Genomic DNA, 16,837 nt, shown 5'->3' with positions numbered 1-16,837 from the left:
CTTGTATAAAGTCCCCCCCCCCCCACACACACCCTGTTTTCCTCAGGATTATGTCCGTCAGCCCGCCTTGGAGCAAATTTTGACCACACAAAGAAAACAAAGGGTTTTTTGGGGGGAGACTCTCAGAAGAGACACGTGCTTTCTTCAACTATCCATGGTTTTTTTATTTTCTTTTTTGTTTTTTGTTTTTTTTGTTTTGTTTTTTTTTTGTTGTTTTTTTTTTTTTTGTTTTTTTTTTTCTTGTTTTGATTTTTCTTTGGCGGAGGGGGGGGGGGGGGGGGGGGGGGTTGGTTTTTTGGGGTGTTTTTTTTTTTTTTTTTTTTTTTTTTTTTTTTTTTTTTGGATTGATTGATTTTGTTTTTTTTTTTGGAAGGGGGAATGAAGTGCTTTTTCGTTTGTTTGTTTGTTGGGTTTTGTTTTGTTATTTTTCTTTTTCTATTAATAAAAACATGTTTGTATTACGATTAATGTAAGAGCATTTTACAATAATAACAGATGTGTATTTATTTTCAATATTGATAATAACTAGTGACTTAAAATATAATGCTTAGATTAGTTTCAGAACATTTGTGGACATTGAAAGTCTCGCTAAATTGTACGTATTTCGTCAACCCAGCTTCTAAAGTCTTCCCCCGCCCTAAGGACGGTTTCGTAGCCACCTTCAAGTTTAGTGTCTGGACAGTGGAGGACGATGTGATCGCTCGTCTCTGGGGTTGCCTGACATTTCTGGCAGGTATCACTGTTTCCAGTGATCCAAACCGGCGTCCAGACAAGGTTCTTACTTCTCCTGGACCCACACCTCCAACTCAATGAAAACAAACAAATGAAAACAGGCAACATCAACAACAAATATTTTTAAAAAACAATCCTTGAAATTACAGGCATAATAACTTGAGCTTGTGCTTAAAAAAAGTTTTTTTTTAAATTGGAGCTTTTATATAGCGCGATAGATATCCACTAAACGTGCTATGTGGTCTAGTGGTATGACACTCGCTTTCGGATCGGAAGGTCCTGAGTTCGAGCCTCGTTCGGCGCATAGTTGAGTCCTTGGAAAAGATGTTTTACTCACATTCTCTCACCGTACTCAGGTGTAAAATGAGTACCTGACCGTTTAACAGAGTTGTCTTTGTCCGAAAAATTGTAATATCGCCTAACAGGCGGCATGTCCCGTCCTAAACATGTTAAATGTTGCTGTTGACCAGGGACCCCTTGTAAAGCGCTTTGAGCACATTTAGAGGATATTGCGCTATATAAAAGCTCAATATCAAAGCGCTTTACAAAGGGTCCCTGACCAACAGCAAAACATAATATGAAGAAAGAGACATGATGATGCCCGCCATGCAATAATTACTTTTTTTTTCTCGATGGAGACAATGAAAACACGCCCAGGTACTCATTATATAGCTTAATACGGTGAGAAAATGTGAGTAAATGAGTAAAACAAACAGACAAACAAACAGAAAAATAAAATGTGAGTATTTATATAGCGCAATATCCACTAACCCTGCTCAGAGCGCTTTATAAGTAAGGGGTCCCTTGTTCCTAAAACCAAAACTTAACACGGTCTCAATGTTATGTAGGACGAGACATATCGCCTGTTAGGCGATATTACATTTTATTTTTCGGACAGAGACAACGTTGTTAACGACCAGGTACTCATTTTATACATGGATACGATGAGAGAATGTGAGCAAAGAGCCATTTCCAAGGGCTCAACTATGCGCTGCTCAGAGTCGGACTCGAACCCTGGACCTCCCGATCCGAGGGCGAGTGTCATAATATAACTAGGCCACATAGCCGTAACCAAGGACCCAGCCTTTTCCACGGACTCAACCTTGCATCGCTCAGAACGAGACTCGAACTCGGGATCTGCACACCCGAAGGCGAGTTTTATTCCACTAGACTCCAAGCTGCACAATAATATAAATAATCCTTGGTCTTAAGAGTATTGGCAATTTTTATAATGGTCCTGAGTTCGAGCCTCGCTAGGCGCATAATTGACTCCTTGGAAAAGGCTCTTTACTCATATTCTCTCACCGTACTCCGGTGTAAAAATGAGTGCCTGGACATTAACAGCGTTATCTCTGACAAATAATAAAATTGTAATAATAGCGCCTAACAGGCGTTATGTCTTGTCTTACATGTTACGTGTTGCTGTTGGTCTTACTGCGCTATATAAAAGCTCGAGTTAACAAAAAAAAAGAACTTAAAGTTGAGCTTTTATATAGCGCAATATCCACTAAACGTGCTCAAAGCGCTTTACAGGGGGTCCCTGACCAACAGCAACACTTGACACGTAGGACAAGACATGACGCCTATTAGGCGATATTACTTTTTTTTTTTCCCTGACAGATACAACGCTGTTAACGAACAGATACTCAGTTTACACATGAGTACGGTGAGAGAATGTGAGTGAAGAGCCTTTTCCAAGACTCAACTATGCGCCGAGCGAGGCTCGAACTCAGGACCTTCCGATCCGAAAGCGAGTGTCATACCACAAGACCACTTAGCCGCACTTGATTCAAGAGTAATACTAGAAAGTCTAAACTGCCAGAAACTGTCGACTGTAAATAGTTATTACAAATACTCTTCAACAGTTTTAACGTCACTTCCTTCCTAATGACGCATGGTAACTTAGTAACACTGGCTCTAAACTATCGGAACAATGGCGGACGCCCTTATGAAATATTTCTCCGGCGAGCATAAAGGCGTATCCAGAGGGAAAAAAACATAAATTTGACCATGTTTTGACTTTTACACATTCTGATCACAAGGCATATGAAAAGTTCTAGCCAGCATGAAGAATAAAAAGCAATGATTTTCTTTGTTTAGAGCCAAGATGGCCGCCGTTGCCAGGCGGCGTGACATCAGCCTATTGAATCGTATTAATTAGCATTTTGACCAGAAAACTCGTCCTTCGAATATTACTGTATTAAAATGACTCTCATCTTAGCAAAAATCTCAAATCTGGGATATCCATTTTTGTGTGTTTTATTCATTGTTTTGTTGACAAAGGGAAAACCCAAAAAACGTCCACATCATCCGTCATTGTTCATCAAATCTAATCTTCCATTCTATTTAACTATAGTTATTTGTTTTGTGTATGGCGCTCGGGACTTGTCGGTCTCTAGCTTGAGCACCGTTATGACGTCGCAAAATTGAATCCTTGGAAAAGGCACTTTATTCTTTACTCATATTCTCTCATTGTATTCAGGTGTAAAATGAGTATCTGGTTGGGAACAACGTTGTCTCGGTTGAAAAAAAAAGAAAAAGAAAATGTCTCACTTGGTGTGCTCAGTGCGACGTGCTCTTACAGATAGTATGCGCTTGGCTAAGATGCTCATAACATTGCCATCCGGAAGTATAACGGACCAACACACAAAACTGTGTGTATCCATGAACGTTTATAGTCAGGTTAATACAGTTCAGTGAGCATTACTCATAAACGCGGATGGCAAAAAACAATAACAAAGACCTAAGTGACGTCATCTTCGAACTATCTATAGATAGTATGCAGATGACGTCACTCATGCCTTTGTTATTGTTTTTGCCATCCGCGTTTGTGAGTTGTTCTCACTAAACTGTATTAACCAGACTATAAAAGTTCATGGTTACACAGAGTTTGTGTGTTGGTCCGTTATACTTCCGGATGGCAATGTTGTGAACTCCTTGGCCAAGCGCATTCTATCTATAACGGACCAACACACAAAACTGTGTGTATCCATGAACGTTTATAGTCAGGTTAATACAGTTCAGTGAGCATTACTCATAAACGCGGATGGCAAAAAAACAATAACAAAGACCTGAGTGACGTCATCTTCGAACTATCTATATGTAAGTCTGATAACCCAATTCCTTATGGGGTCATTGTTGTAATGGAAATCTCAAAAAATGACGCAAAAATCATTGTCCGTTACAACAATGTTAAACTGGGCCCATAAATGTCAGACCTGCATATATGTACACTTTAGTGTGAATGTAGGCTTGATACCAGTTTGAAAGCACTTAGATGTGTTTTCCATTTTCATTTTTGTTTTTATCTATTTCTTATTTACATTTTGGTATATTAGTTTTGTTGGATTCTCTATTATTTTTTTTTTATTTTAGAGGAAAAGAGGTGTACAATTATTCACAAATTATTATTATTATTATTATTATTATTATTATTATTATTATTATTATTATTATTATTATTATTATTATTATTTATTATTATTATTATTATTATTATTATTATATTTATTATTATTATTATATGCATCATAATATTGTTCTTCTTATTCTTATTATCTATTATATTTATTATTATTATTATTATTATTATTATTATTATTATTATTATTATTATTATTATTATTATTATCATCATCACCATCATCATCATCATTTATTATTAATGCGTTGCTCCATGTGCTATTTTATGGTATGAAAAGAATACCAGAACACAGTACGACAAATCACATGAAAGTTTAAAAAAAAAAAATTAACGGATGTCGTTTATAGGTGTGCCATCGTTGCTTTATTATTATTATTATTATTTTTATAGTCTTCCCTTATCTATTATCTTCTCTTTTTTTTTAATTAGCTGATCATCAGTGATCGCATGTGTGTCGTCAGCTGAGATGTGACCTCAATTTCCCGCGACGATTTGCACCTTGCGAGGTTGGTGTGGGCACAATGATAAACGAATTCGATATTTCTCACGATATCTCTTGATTAGACATGGGTGTTAACCAATATCAGTATTCGGTACTTACTAAGATGTTAAGCTGTTGTTCAAAAGTACACCTGTTAAAATAACAATTTCCCCTAAATCGCTTAATTTATTGGTACTGAAAATATGTTATACCCCGCGTCTTTTAGCATATTTTCTTTATTTTTATCCCACATAGAACTAAATATCTTTAAAAACTGAACTGAAAGGGTAATGGTGTCGAGGTGCATATAATAGCATTTCATGCTCTTGATTTAATATTGCTGCAATGAACAATATTTTACGTTGATTAACAGCTTCCAAAAAAAAAAATTAAAAAAAAAAGAACAAAATACCAAACACTGAAGGTTTCGACTCAAAATCCTTCTTCAGCCAAAAACAAAATACAACAAAAGCATAAATACATTAAATGATACATGATTAATAATATTAATAAGCATAAATTTGCCATCTATCTTTAGTCTAAAAGCTCTATACAGAGGTATCCAGGTTGAGGATGAAGACAATGAATATCATAGTAATTCACACTTCCATCTGGGCCGTCTGTCTGCTTGTGATACACTCTATTACAGCATTGACAACCATCTTGACCTGCATCGGATGCTGTATCCAGGTATCTATTATTTTAAAACTAATGCATTTTTTTTTTCATTGTTTGTTGACACGGTTCACTGAAATTTTGCTGTCCAATTTTCATGTCATGTCGAAATCAAATAATCAGAATTAAAGAAAGGTTTTGTTTTTTAAAAGTTTGAGACAGTATTTCACCCCATTGAATGTACTAATTTATCTCAGCTCGTATGTTATAATTTAAACTAAATAAATGAGTAAAAAAATACATATATTATACGTCCGTCTGCGTGACATCGTCAGACGCTGTCGCCTAGGGATTCAATGAAGGAATTTAGATAATCCATCGAACAAATGTCTGATATTAACAGGAACTACCACTGTTGTCCAAAGTAATCAAATTGGCTGGATAATAATCTTGAACACACACACAAACACACACACGCGCGCGCGCGCGCGCACGCACACAAAAAGCAGAAGTGTCATGGAGAAGCTCCAATCCAGGACCTCCCGGGTCACAGTGCAATGCATTTAACCGCGACCACCGTATCCTTATCTATATTCTAACAGGCGTCATGTCCAGTCCTACATGTTAAATGTTTCTGTTGACCAGGGACCCCTTGTAAAGCGCTTTGAGCACGTTTAGTAGATATTGCTCTATATAAAAGCTCGTTTCTTTTAAAATGCAGACCTGCCAACTATTACGAGAATTTTTTAGAATTACGAAATTTTTGTTCCAATTTCACAACTTGATGAGCATCTCTAAGTCATGAAAACTTATTGAAAATAACCGTTGACGCCAGGCTACATAATTTTGAAGACTTTTGAAGTGTTATTTACTTTTTTGTGAATGTAGATTGTTGATCTATAAAGTTAACGAGAGTGACTACAATTTCTATCTTATCAAAACTACAAATTTTTAATATTTTATGGAGGCAGGTCTCAAGAAGGCAGAAAGGAATAAATAAATAAAATGATAATCCCTTTATTTATCCCATTGGGGAAATTTGTCTCTAGGGTCTATTTCAAGGGAAGACTGGAATAATCCAGGCGTCAGCCGCAGTGCAGCGCCGCAAACTGAGCTAGGGCGAGGTGATTTGCTCATGGCCACACAGCGCAGCGGCGGGTGATCGAACTCGGTACCTTTCGGGTACGAGCAAAGACCGTACTGCTGAGCCACGCTGCTCTTGGCACTGATGGCGATATGAGGTGACTTTATGGTGTTGAAGTTTGCCACGTGACTTCCTCTTCGACGCAATGCAATAACTAAATTAAATACTATCTTTTAAATATACACACACACAAGTTCGGACTAAAGGCCAGAGGTATGGCCTATCTCAATTTATCAAATTAATATATTATAAAGTGTTGCTATTGGTTCTTGGTTGTATATTTTTACATTTTTGTGCATTTGCATATATATATATATATATATATATATATATATATATATATTATAATATATATATATATATATATATATATATAATATATTATATATACATTGTCGCCATAGATTCTCAACTTTGTGTTTATACATTTTCATGCATGCCACGTCTGTAAACGAATTTCCATTTTTTTGTATGAATAAAGTATTATTATTATTATTATTATTATTATTATTATTATTATTATTATTATTATTATTATTATTATTATTATTATTATTATTATTATTATTATTATTATTATTATTATTATTATTATTATTATTATTTTATTATTATTATTATTATTATTTTATTATTTTATTATTATTATTATTATTATTATTTTATTATTATTATTATTATTATTATTATTATTATTATTATTATTATTATTATTATTATTATTATTATTATTATTATTATTATTATTATTATTATTATTATTTATTATTATTATTATTATTATTATTATTATTATTAAAAATTAATTAATTAAATTAATTATTATGGCTTAAAAAGAATTGCGCCCGTTAGACCTTTCCTAACAAGAGAAGTAACATGCAAACTAATAACATCTTTCTTACTATCTAAAATAGATTACTGTAACTCGTTAATCTCGAATGTAAGCAACGATAAAATATCACGCCTTCAAAGTATCCAGAATGCGGCTGCTAAATTGATTTTAAGAAAGAAGAGAACATCCTACTCGTTGCCACTTTTGTATGAGCTGCATTGGTTACCAGTTAAAGTGAGAATCGAATTCAAACTAGCAGTATTGTGCTATAAGTGCCTTAATGATCAAGCACCATTGTATATTACTGATTTTTTAGAAACTTATAAGCCAACGAGGAGTCTACGTTCTGCACTAGATTCTACAAAATTAATTGTTTCAAATAAATATAAATATAAATTTTACGGCGGTAGATCGTTCAGTCACGTCGGACCTTCCAACTGGAACTCTCTTCCTCAAAGAATAAGAGAAGCGACGTCCTTATCAATATTTAAATCAAAGTTAAAACACCATCTCTTTGTTAAAACACATCTTGATTAATGCATCTTTGTAATTTGACCCCAATATGAATGTTAATTTAGTTTATGTTATTATATCATTATTTTATATTATTTCCGTATTTGACATAGCATGTGGATGTATTATAACATATCTTGTATTAATGACTTTATGTTTAGTTATTACATTGTTGTAATATGATAATATTATGTTGATGTAGTATGTATAATGTTTCATTTGAATAATAATGTCACTATATTATTGTTTCGCGCATTGAGCATCACCCAGTGATGAAAATGCTCGTTATAAATGTCATGTATTATTATTATTATTATTATTATTATTATATATTATTATTATTATTATTATTATTATTATTATTATTATTATTATTATTATTATTATTATTATTATTATTATTATTATTATTATTATTATTAATATTATTATCGTTGTCGGCTCTGTGTGGATGGGAACGATGACAGTGACGAAATTTAAAACAATAAACGGAAATGACATAAACTAAGCTTTGTTTTGAAGCCATTTTCAATTTTACATCTACCTTCTTCTTGGCTTTCCTCAGCTCCGTTTGACCTCAAGGGCACCCTCCATACACTCTACATACATTACCCCATTCGTCTCAGGTGTGAATGAGTACTTGGCTACAGGCAGCGACGGATATTGTAAAAATTCAGTACAAAAAGAAAACCTATCAGGCGACTGGAACTGCATGAAATCGAGATATGGTTCCATGTGGTCTGCTGGAGAGATGAATGAAACATTGCCCAGTGAGTATTGTTAATCGGTGGAGATGAGCTATATAAATGTTCATGATTGTTTTTTGTTTTTTTCTAGGACCATTCGGTAGCATGCATATATTAGTTATTTGAGTAATTAAAATGCTACATGAAAACGACATTAGAAAAACAGGCTTCAAAATTATGAATTACGAAATCTTAAATCATTTCTCGTTCTACATCATACATGTTGTTGTTGGTCAGGGACTCCTTGTTAAGCGCTTTGAGCACATTAAGTGGATACCACGCAATTTAAAAGCTCAAGTTGTTTTTGTTTGTGAGCGTGTGTGTGTGTGTGTGTGTGTGTGTGTGTGAGTGTGTATTTTTTTTTAAGCTGAAAGGACTGATTTGCTTTTTAAATGGACTCACGCACAACATCATTCAAAATAGTATCTGCATTCAAATGTTCGAATTTTTTAAAATGTCAGGCAAAGAGCCTTAAAGATAAAGTGTTCTCGCGTTCCAGTGCTTTCTCCTTTGTTGTTGTATGAGTATTATCAAAAGTAGATCATACCGTTATGTGCGGCTATGTGGTCTTATGGTATGACACTCGCTTTCGGATCGAAATATCCTGGGTTTGAGCCTCACTCGGTGCATAGTTTAGTCCTTGGAAAAGACTCTTTACTCACATTCTATCACCGTACTCAGGTGTAAAATGAGTACCTGTCCGTCAACAGCGTTGTTGGAAAATTTGTAATATCGCCTAAAAGGCGTCATGCCCCGTTCTACATGTTACCTGTTACTGTTGGTCAGGGACCCTTTGTAAAGCGCTTTGAGCACATTTTGTGGATATTGCGCGATATAAAGCTCTAGTTAGATCATTCCGTTAAACCCAGCAATAAGTACGGATTGTTGATCATTAATAAACTGATCAATCGATGCCTGAGTCGAAACTCCCGATATCAGTTAGTGTCTATTTTAATCCTCTAAAACATCGAAAATCTGGAACCGATATTGATATCAATTTTTCGCTTTGCACAACCTGTAGCTAAGTATCTCGGTGCATGCAGCAAAATGAGCTAGCAAAGGGCGATAAGTATCAATTATAATACACATGTTTAACGCGACTCGTTTGCAAGGTTCAGGACCTTTGAGTGATTTTGGAAAAATGCCCAACATAAAAGTGTTTGCTGGTACTTCTCATCCTGATTTGGTTCAGAAAATTTGCGATAGGCTTGGAATTGAGCCGGGAAAAGTAGTTACGAAGAAATTCAGCAATGGAGAATGTTCGTAAGTAATACGCACGTGCATCCTTTGTTTGTTTACCAATCGACATCATGGTCGTTATTCTCCCTCACTCTGCTCTCATTCTGATCTCCCAATTCCCCACTCTCTACTAACTCTAACGCTGAAAATATCATTCTGAGTGAAGAAATTTGTTTCTTGTTTTGATGAATAGTTTAATTGGCCTTTTTTTGTTCTTTATGTTAAGATTCGTTTTGAAAGTTTTAAAATTGGATGAATTAGAGTGAATTTATTGATGTCTGATGACAGTGGTGAGTGAAAGTACGTTCCATCGTCAACAAACTCCTTGTATTTCACAAAGCACAAAACGGAAAACTTGTCATTTGAAACGGAACAACAACAAAACAGGAAACTCAGCATTTAATTTTGAAATCCCATCCCTCACACTCACTAACAAACCATCATCTTTACTCTTTCTTCCCCTCCACCATCCGACTTTGGAACTCCCTACGCTAATACTAATTCTAATAGTCTAATGGCTGTCATTATTCCCAGACGCCTGTCTGGGGATAATGAAAATTCGTTATCCTCAGACAGGTGTCTGGGGATAACAAATTTTTGTTATCCCCAGACACCTGCCGTCTGGGGATAGTTATCCCCAGACGCATGTAGCAAGTGGGCAGAAAGATTTTATGCAAAATGCCAAACTAGGCGTGAAAAATATCAAATATTCTGGCTCTGGAAAATATACTAGTGGTTGTGTCCCAAAACAGTTAATATATCAAGTGATATTTAACACAAGATGAAAGTAAATAGTGATCAAATGTCAAATCCAGCTCTTTTAAAAAAAATATTTTAAAGCAAATGGATCAATGAAATTTCTTTTGTTACTTTGATCTGAAAACGTCAAACTGGCAATTCGACTTTTTATTTTCAACCAGGAAGAAAGTTGTTAATCATCAAATCTGTTCATAGTCTACCAACCATTTAAATTTTCATTACCTACCTACCTGTTAACTTTATTGATCATCTCTTGTTTCTATAATTTGCTCATTCTGGCCACAATTTTGGGGACGACCGGGAATAATTTTTATTTCGCGGACGAATTCCTAGGCCATGGTGTTGTTCGCCCCAAAGCCCAAAACCGACACCTGTTATTTTCCTGTCTGCTTCGCATAAGACAATACAATTTAGTATCACACGTCCACAAAACTAGATCCAACAACATATTTTTATTCGAATCAGAGATGAAAATAACTACCAAAACAAGGAAGCAAAAAATGGTGGAAATATGTTTAGCTCATATATGAATTTAAGATATTCCGATAGCGGTGTGGATAGGCAGCTCAGTGGGTTAGGCCACCTTTCATTTTACTCCTTTTAGCTGCACAGATTCGAACCAGTCGCGACTGCCCCCCCCCACGCACATTTTTTTGTTTTTTTTTTTTACTTTTTCTTTCTTTCTTCCCAATTGATTTTCATTGTTTTCACTTTTGTTCCGAGTTCCGAGCAAGAGTTTTTTTAATCAGTTGAATTTTTTATTTCTCCGATAATATTATTTCATTATTTAATTTGCTCTAGATCTATTATTGTTTTTTTTTTGTTTTGGTCAAATGATAATAATAATAACAATAATAATACTAATAATAATAATAATTGTAATATTTGTTATTATTATTATTACTATTACCATCATAATCATTATTATATTATTATCAATAATATTATTATTTTTATTATTAATACTCTTATTATCATACTATTACTATATTATTTTTATTTATTATTATTATTATTATTATTTATTATTATTATTATTATTATTATTATTATTATTATTATTATTATTATTATTATTATTATTATTATCATTATTATTATTATTATTATTATTATTATTATTAACACTATTCCCTGCTCCGAGGGAAATCTCTCTTTTTCTTTTTTTTTATATTTTGACCTAAACCTAGAGTTTTTTGTTTGCTAAACCTTTATGTAAATGTTCAGTTTCTGAGCATGAATTTCTTAAATTGTTTTTATTTTTAAAACAATTATTGTTTTTTTTTTCTCCTCTATCTGACCATTTGGTCGCTCTCTGAATATTTCTGTTTGTTTGCTTTTTAATTATTATTTGAGATCGGAGTGGGGACGAATATATTTACTAGAAACTAGAAAAAAAAAAACAAGAGAGAGAGTTTAATAAAAAAAAAAAAAGAGGTGGGGGGAGGATGGATGGGACATTTATCCCTTTCAAGGTTCTGTAAAAAGAAGACGGAATTAAAAAAAAAAAAGATAAAAAAATAAAAGTGACGTTACCAGGATTCGAACCCACAATGTCGATTATGGTCAAACTTCCAGGGCAGACGACTAAACCATTCGGTCATGACACCCACTTTGAAGTCGACGCATATTGTGTATATGTAGTAACAACTGATTTTAATGTTGGTTAATTTTATGTTTTTATAGATATTTTATTAACTTTCCTTATTTCTATATGCATCTGGAAACATTCCATATTCTGGAATGTGGATAATTGTTTAAAAGAGCGGAGTTTCAAATATGCGTCTGGGGATAATGAAAATTCGTTATCCCCGTCTGGGGATAACGAATTTTTATTATCCCCAGACAGGTGTCTGGGGATAATCACAGCGTAGTCTAATACACTACACCAACCACTTGTAAACAAGCCCTTTTCGACTGATGATTTCCAAAAACCGCTCCCTGCTTCCCTCTAACTCTAAAACCCATGTTACTGAAAAGACGGCCATACAATATTCAGCTTCAGCCTGAAGCTTTGGCCTAATGGAAGAAGAAGATGTTTAAGTTTCTCAGTAAAAAAATCAAACGAAGTGGTTGGTCTTTCCAACTGTCTACTGCTCACAACCACAATCCTCTACATCCAAATGGCAATGCGACATTAAAATTTAAAAAAAAAATTTAATAAACACACTGTGCATTGTTTCAATGTTTCAATATTTTTTAAATTTCTAATCCAGAGTTGAAATTGGAGAGTCTGTCAGAGGGGAAGATGTCTTCATTGTCCAGAGTGGTTGCAAGGAGGTCAATGATATGTTGATGGAGTTACTTATTATGATAAACGCATGTAAAATTGCATCTGCCAGCCGCGTCACAGCTGTGATACCTTGCTTTCCTTATGCCAGACAGGACAAAAAAGACAAGGTGTGTATCTTTATACTATCAACTAGCCAGCAATGACTCCAGTTCATTAGTTTTAGATTTTTACTCTGTACTGTATTTAAAAACAAATAAAACCCCCAGACTTTTATAAATTATATATAGATATTAATATTATAGTACAGAACAATATCCGCCAAATGTGCCCAAAGTCAAAGTGCTGTAATAAGGGTCCCAAGCCAATAGCAACATACAACGTGTAAAAGACGGGACAGCTATATTATAATTTTTTTCTTGACTGAGCCAATGCTGTTACTGGAAAGGTACTCATTTTAATGTTAGCTTTCCAAGGAATCGACTTTGTGCTGCTAAAATTGGAACTCGAACCAGGCACCTACTGGTCTGAAGGTGAGTGTCAAACTCATACATCACAATAATACAAAGTCATGAATTGAGAATCAACCTCAACATCACATCCAGGGAAGTCAGAATTTAGTCTCAGTTTTGATCGATGGTCGTATAAAAAGTCGGTGGACCTAATTCTGAAATTTTGGACAAATTGCTGTAGGTAGATTTTATTCTCCTTTTTGTTTGGGATTCTCTCAAAGTTCTTTGACAGACCTAAAGAGGAAGATCATGATACTCAATTGATTATATTTCTTAGGGATTCAGGCAGTCTTGCATATCTCAAATTATGTCATCAAGACTGGTGACGATTTTCACAATTTTTTATGACTCTTTGCAAAATCATTTCTAGTGTAGTTCTTTGACTGTGTGAAGAACTGTACAAAAATGGTTTAGTTTCTAAATTATAATTTGTTTTTAATCTTTTTTTTTTTTTAAAAACAAAGTGTTCTTCTCTAAATTCTCAGAGTCGAGCTCCAATTTCTGCCAAACTTGTGGCCAACATGCTCTCAGTGGCCGGGGCCGATCACATCATCACCATGGACTTACATGCTTCACAAATACAGGTTTGTTACCAGTAAATTACAAACTGCCATGGTTGATTGTATTATTACAATGTGCATTCCAATTTGCACTCTCCTCGGGAGAAGGCTGTTTGATTATTTATTTTAGAGTCTACGGTCAACGATGAGATATGTAAATGTCCAGATCGGCCACTAATAATGGAGGTTGAGTCTGTTTGACAGATTTTGGGGGAAATCAAATTTGACAAGATTCAGGGGGTTTTTTCACCAAATCCGTTCTGAATTTAAAGTTAAATTATAGATTTTTTAAAAACAAAACAATTTAGATGTTTTAGCCTTCAATGATATCGCATTTTAAAGCGAGAATTTCTAAATAACAAGGGTGAAAATTATAAATTTTAGGATTTTAAAAATTTATATTTATCATTTTCACAGGATTTCCCCCATAGCCATAGTTATTAACTGTCAGTGGCTTGTATTGGGGAGCTGTGTGGCACAACATTATAGTTATAGTCTTTGCTGTGTAACTACGAAGTGTGGCCTTGAGGAGGTCACCTCACCCTAGCTAACTTTGTGGTGCCGCACTGTGTCGGATGCCTAGGTTATTCCAGTCTTCCCTTGGAATAGACCATAAGGACAAATTGCTCTCTTGTGGATGAATAAAGAGAATTTTAGTATTTTGTTTTTAATTGATGATTTATTGTCTAGTATAATCATTTGATTTGATTTTTCTTGAAATATGAAATGCTTGTGTTATAGTTATATATGTTGGCCACTTAGTCAAGTGAGGGTTTTTTAAAATTAATTAATGTATGAATTTATTTATTTTATTTTCGTCCATATTTTTTTTGTTTGCTTTGCTCTATTTATTAGTGTTATCTGTTTTGGTTAATTGTAAATTCTATCTATATTCATGTATGAATTATACAGGGCTGAGAATCTTCCGCCTAAAGGCGGATTTCCGCCTAAATGGTAGTTTATCTCCGCCCATCCCATCACATTTCCTCCTTTTTCAAATTTGCCTTGTCAAACATTTACCTCAAAACCACAAAATCACCATGTCATATGTCATATTTTGACACCTGTGCTCAGTCTCGTGAAATTTAGTGACGGTCCCGTTTTTATGACGTTGGGCCAGACAGTATGGCACCAGATGTCACAATTGACACAGAAGACCAGTAGTGTTCTTTGATTAGTTAGTTGATGGTTGGAAGGGAAGGGGAGGGACAAATGGGTCTGGATTTTTTTCCCCTGTTGTAGGTACCCATTGCCTTTTAAATCTCTCTGCTTTAAATTTGAGAGATTCTTGGGTTGTATTTATAAGCTGACTAACTACTAGGTTTCTTTGCTTGTGTTTAATCGATAGACCGAGAAATGTTCCTCCTTTTTGACAATTGCTATTATCATCACTGAATAAAAAAACACTCACCAAAACCACTACATCAACATCTCTACCACCACTACTATGACAATCACCACCACATCATCATCCCTACCACCACTACTACTACAAATAGCACCACATCATCCCTACCACCACTACTACTACAACTACCACCACATCATCAACCCTACTACCACTACTACAACCACCATCATATCATCATCCCCACCACCACTACTACTTCAACCACCACTACATCATCATCCCTACCACCACTACTACTACAACCACCAAACCATCATCCCTACAACCACTACTACTACAACCACCACAACATCATCCCTACCACCACTACTACTACAACCACCAAACCATCATCCCTACCACCACTACTACTACAACCACCACAACATCATCCCTACCACCACTACTACTACAACCACCAAACCATCATCCCTACCACCACTACTACTACAACCACCACAACATCATCCCTACCACCACCACTTACTACAACCACCACATCATCATTCCTACGACCACTACTACTACAACCACCAAACCATCATCCCTACTACCACTACTACTACAACCACCACAACATCATCCCTACCACCACTACTACTACAACCACAACAACATCATCCCCACCACCACTACTACTACAACCACCAAACCATCATCCCTACCACCACTACTACTACAACCACCACAACATCATCCCTACCACCACTACTACTACAACCACCACAACATCATCCCTACCACCACCACTACTACAACCACCACCAAACCATCATCCCTACCAACACTGCTACTACAACCACCACAACATCATCCCTACCACCACTACTACTACAACTACCACCACATCATCATTCCCACCACAGCTACTACAACCACCACCACACAATCATCCATACTACAACTACAATCACTACCATATCATCCCTACCACTGCTATTACTACAACCGCCACCACATCATTATCCCTACTACAACCACCAAATGTTGTAAGTACACTTTCAACTTTTGAAATTCCACCGAGTCATGTTAGAACTTGCTGCAAGACAAATTTTGGATCGCATCTCAGTAAATTTGAGTGAAATTCAAATTTATAGGTTATGGTCGCATGGATGGGTCATGATCTTCACGATGAAAAATTTCCTCCTTTTTTGTGACCAGTCATTCTCACCCCTGATTATATTGACAATTGCCTAAAAATAAACCTTTGAACAATGAAGATTTATTATTATTATTATTATTATTATTATTATTATTATTATTATTATTATTAAGTTTTGTCATTTATTTTCTCATCATTAATTCCATTGTTTTCATTTCACCTCAATCCAGGGATTCTTTGATATCCCAGTCGACAACTTGTATGCAGAGCCAGCTGTCTTGAAGTGGATCAAAGAAAACATTCAAGACTGGAGAAATTGCACGATTGTGTCGCCCGATGCAGGTGGAGCCAAAAGGTATAATAATAATAATATATCTTTATTGTCCTAAAAAAAGTGGCAATTTATCATTTGGTTACACATTTATAACAATACAATATTGACATAGACACACTCACACAGATGCACACCAGTAACATTGTAGTCATCGGAAAAAAAAATATTGATGGTTCTTTGTTGTTTTTTTTTACAAAAATCAAATACTGACAGTTCTATTATTT

The 16,837-nt window shown here is 34.8% G+C and overlaps 1 protein-coding gene across 3 annotated transcripts in view; it reads left to right on the top strand.

Moving 5' to 3' along the window:
* The first annotated feature begins 9,524 nt into the window (after window positions 1–9,524).
* LOC144969937 (ribose-phosphate pyrophosphokinase 1) overlaps window positions 9,525–16,837 on the top strand; it is an 81,346-nt gene continuing 74,033 nt past the window's right edge. The window contains exons 1-4 of one of the 3 annotated variants that reach the window (XM_078909021.1): window positions 9,525–9,750; window positions 12,702–12,885; window positions 13,692–13,811; window positions 16,510–16,634. In XM_078909021.1, the coding sequence (XP_078765147.1) occupies window positions 9,575–9,750; window positions 12,702–12,885; window positions 13,692–13,811; window positions 16,510–16,634 (605 nt within the window). In that variant the 5' untranslated portion in view covers window positions 9,525–9,574. The remainder of the gene's footprint in view (window positions 9,751–12,701; window positions 12,886–13,691; window positions 13,812–16,509; window positions 16,635–16,837) is intronic. The other 2 variants (XM_078909020.1, XM_078909022.1) reach the window with 2 other exon arrangements.

Source organism: Berghia stephanieae, chromosome 4, assembly GCF_034508935.2.
Source record: "Berghia stephanieae isolate SIO BIC M18660-M18661 chromosome 4, UCSD_Bste_1.3, whole genome shotgun sequence".
In the NCBI taxonomy this organism is placed as follows: Eukaryota; Metazoa; Mollusca; class Gastropoda; order Nudibranchia; family Aeolidiidae; genus Berghia; species Berghia stephanieae.
This window is presented reverse-complemented; position numbering and strand designations above follow the sequence as displayed.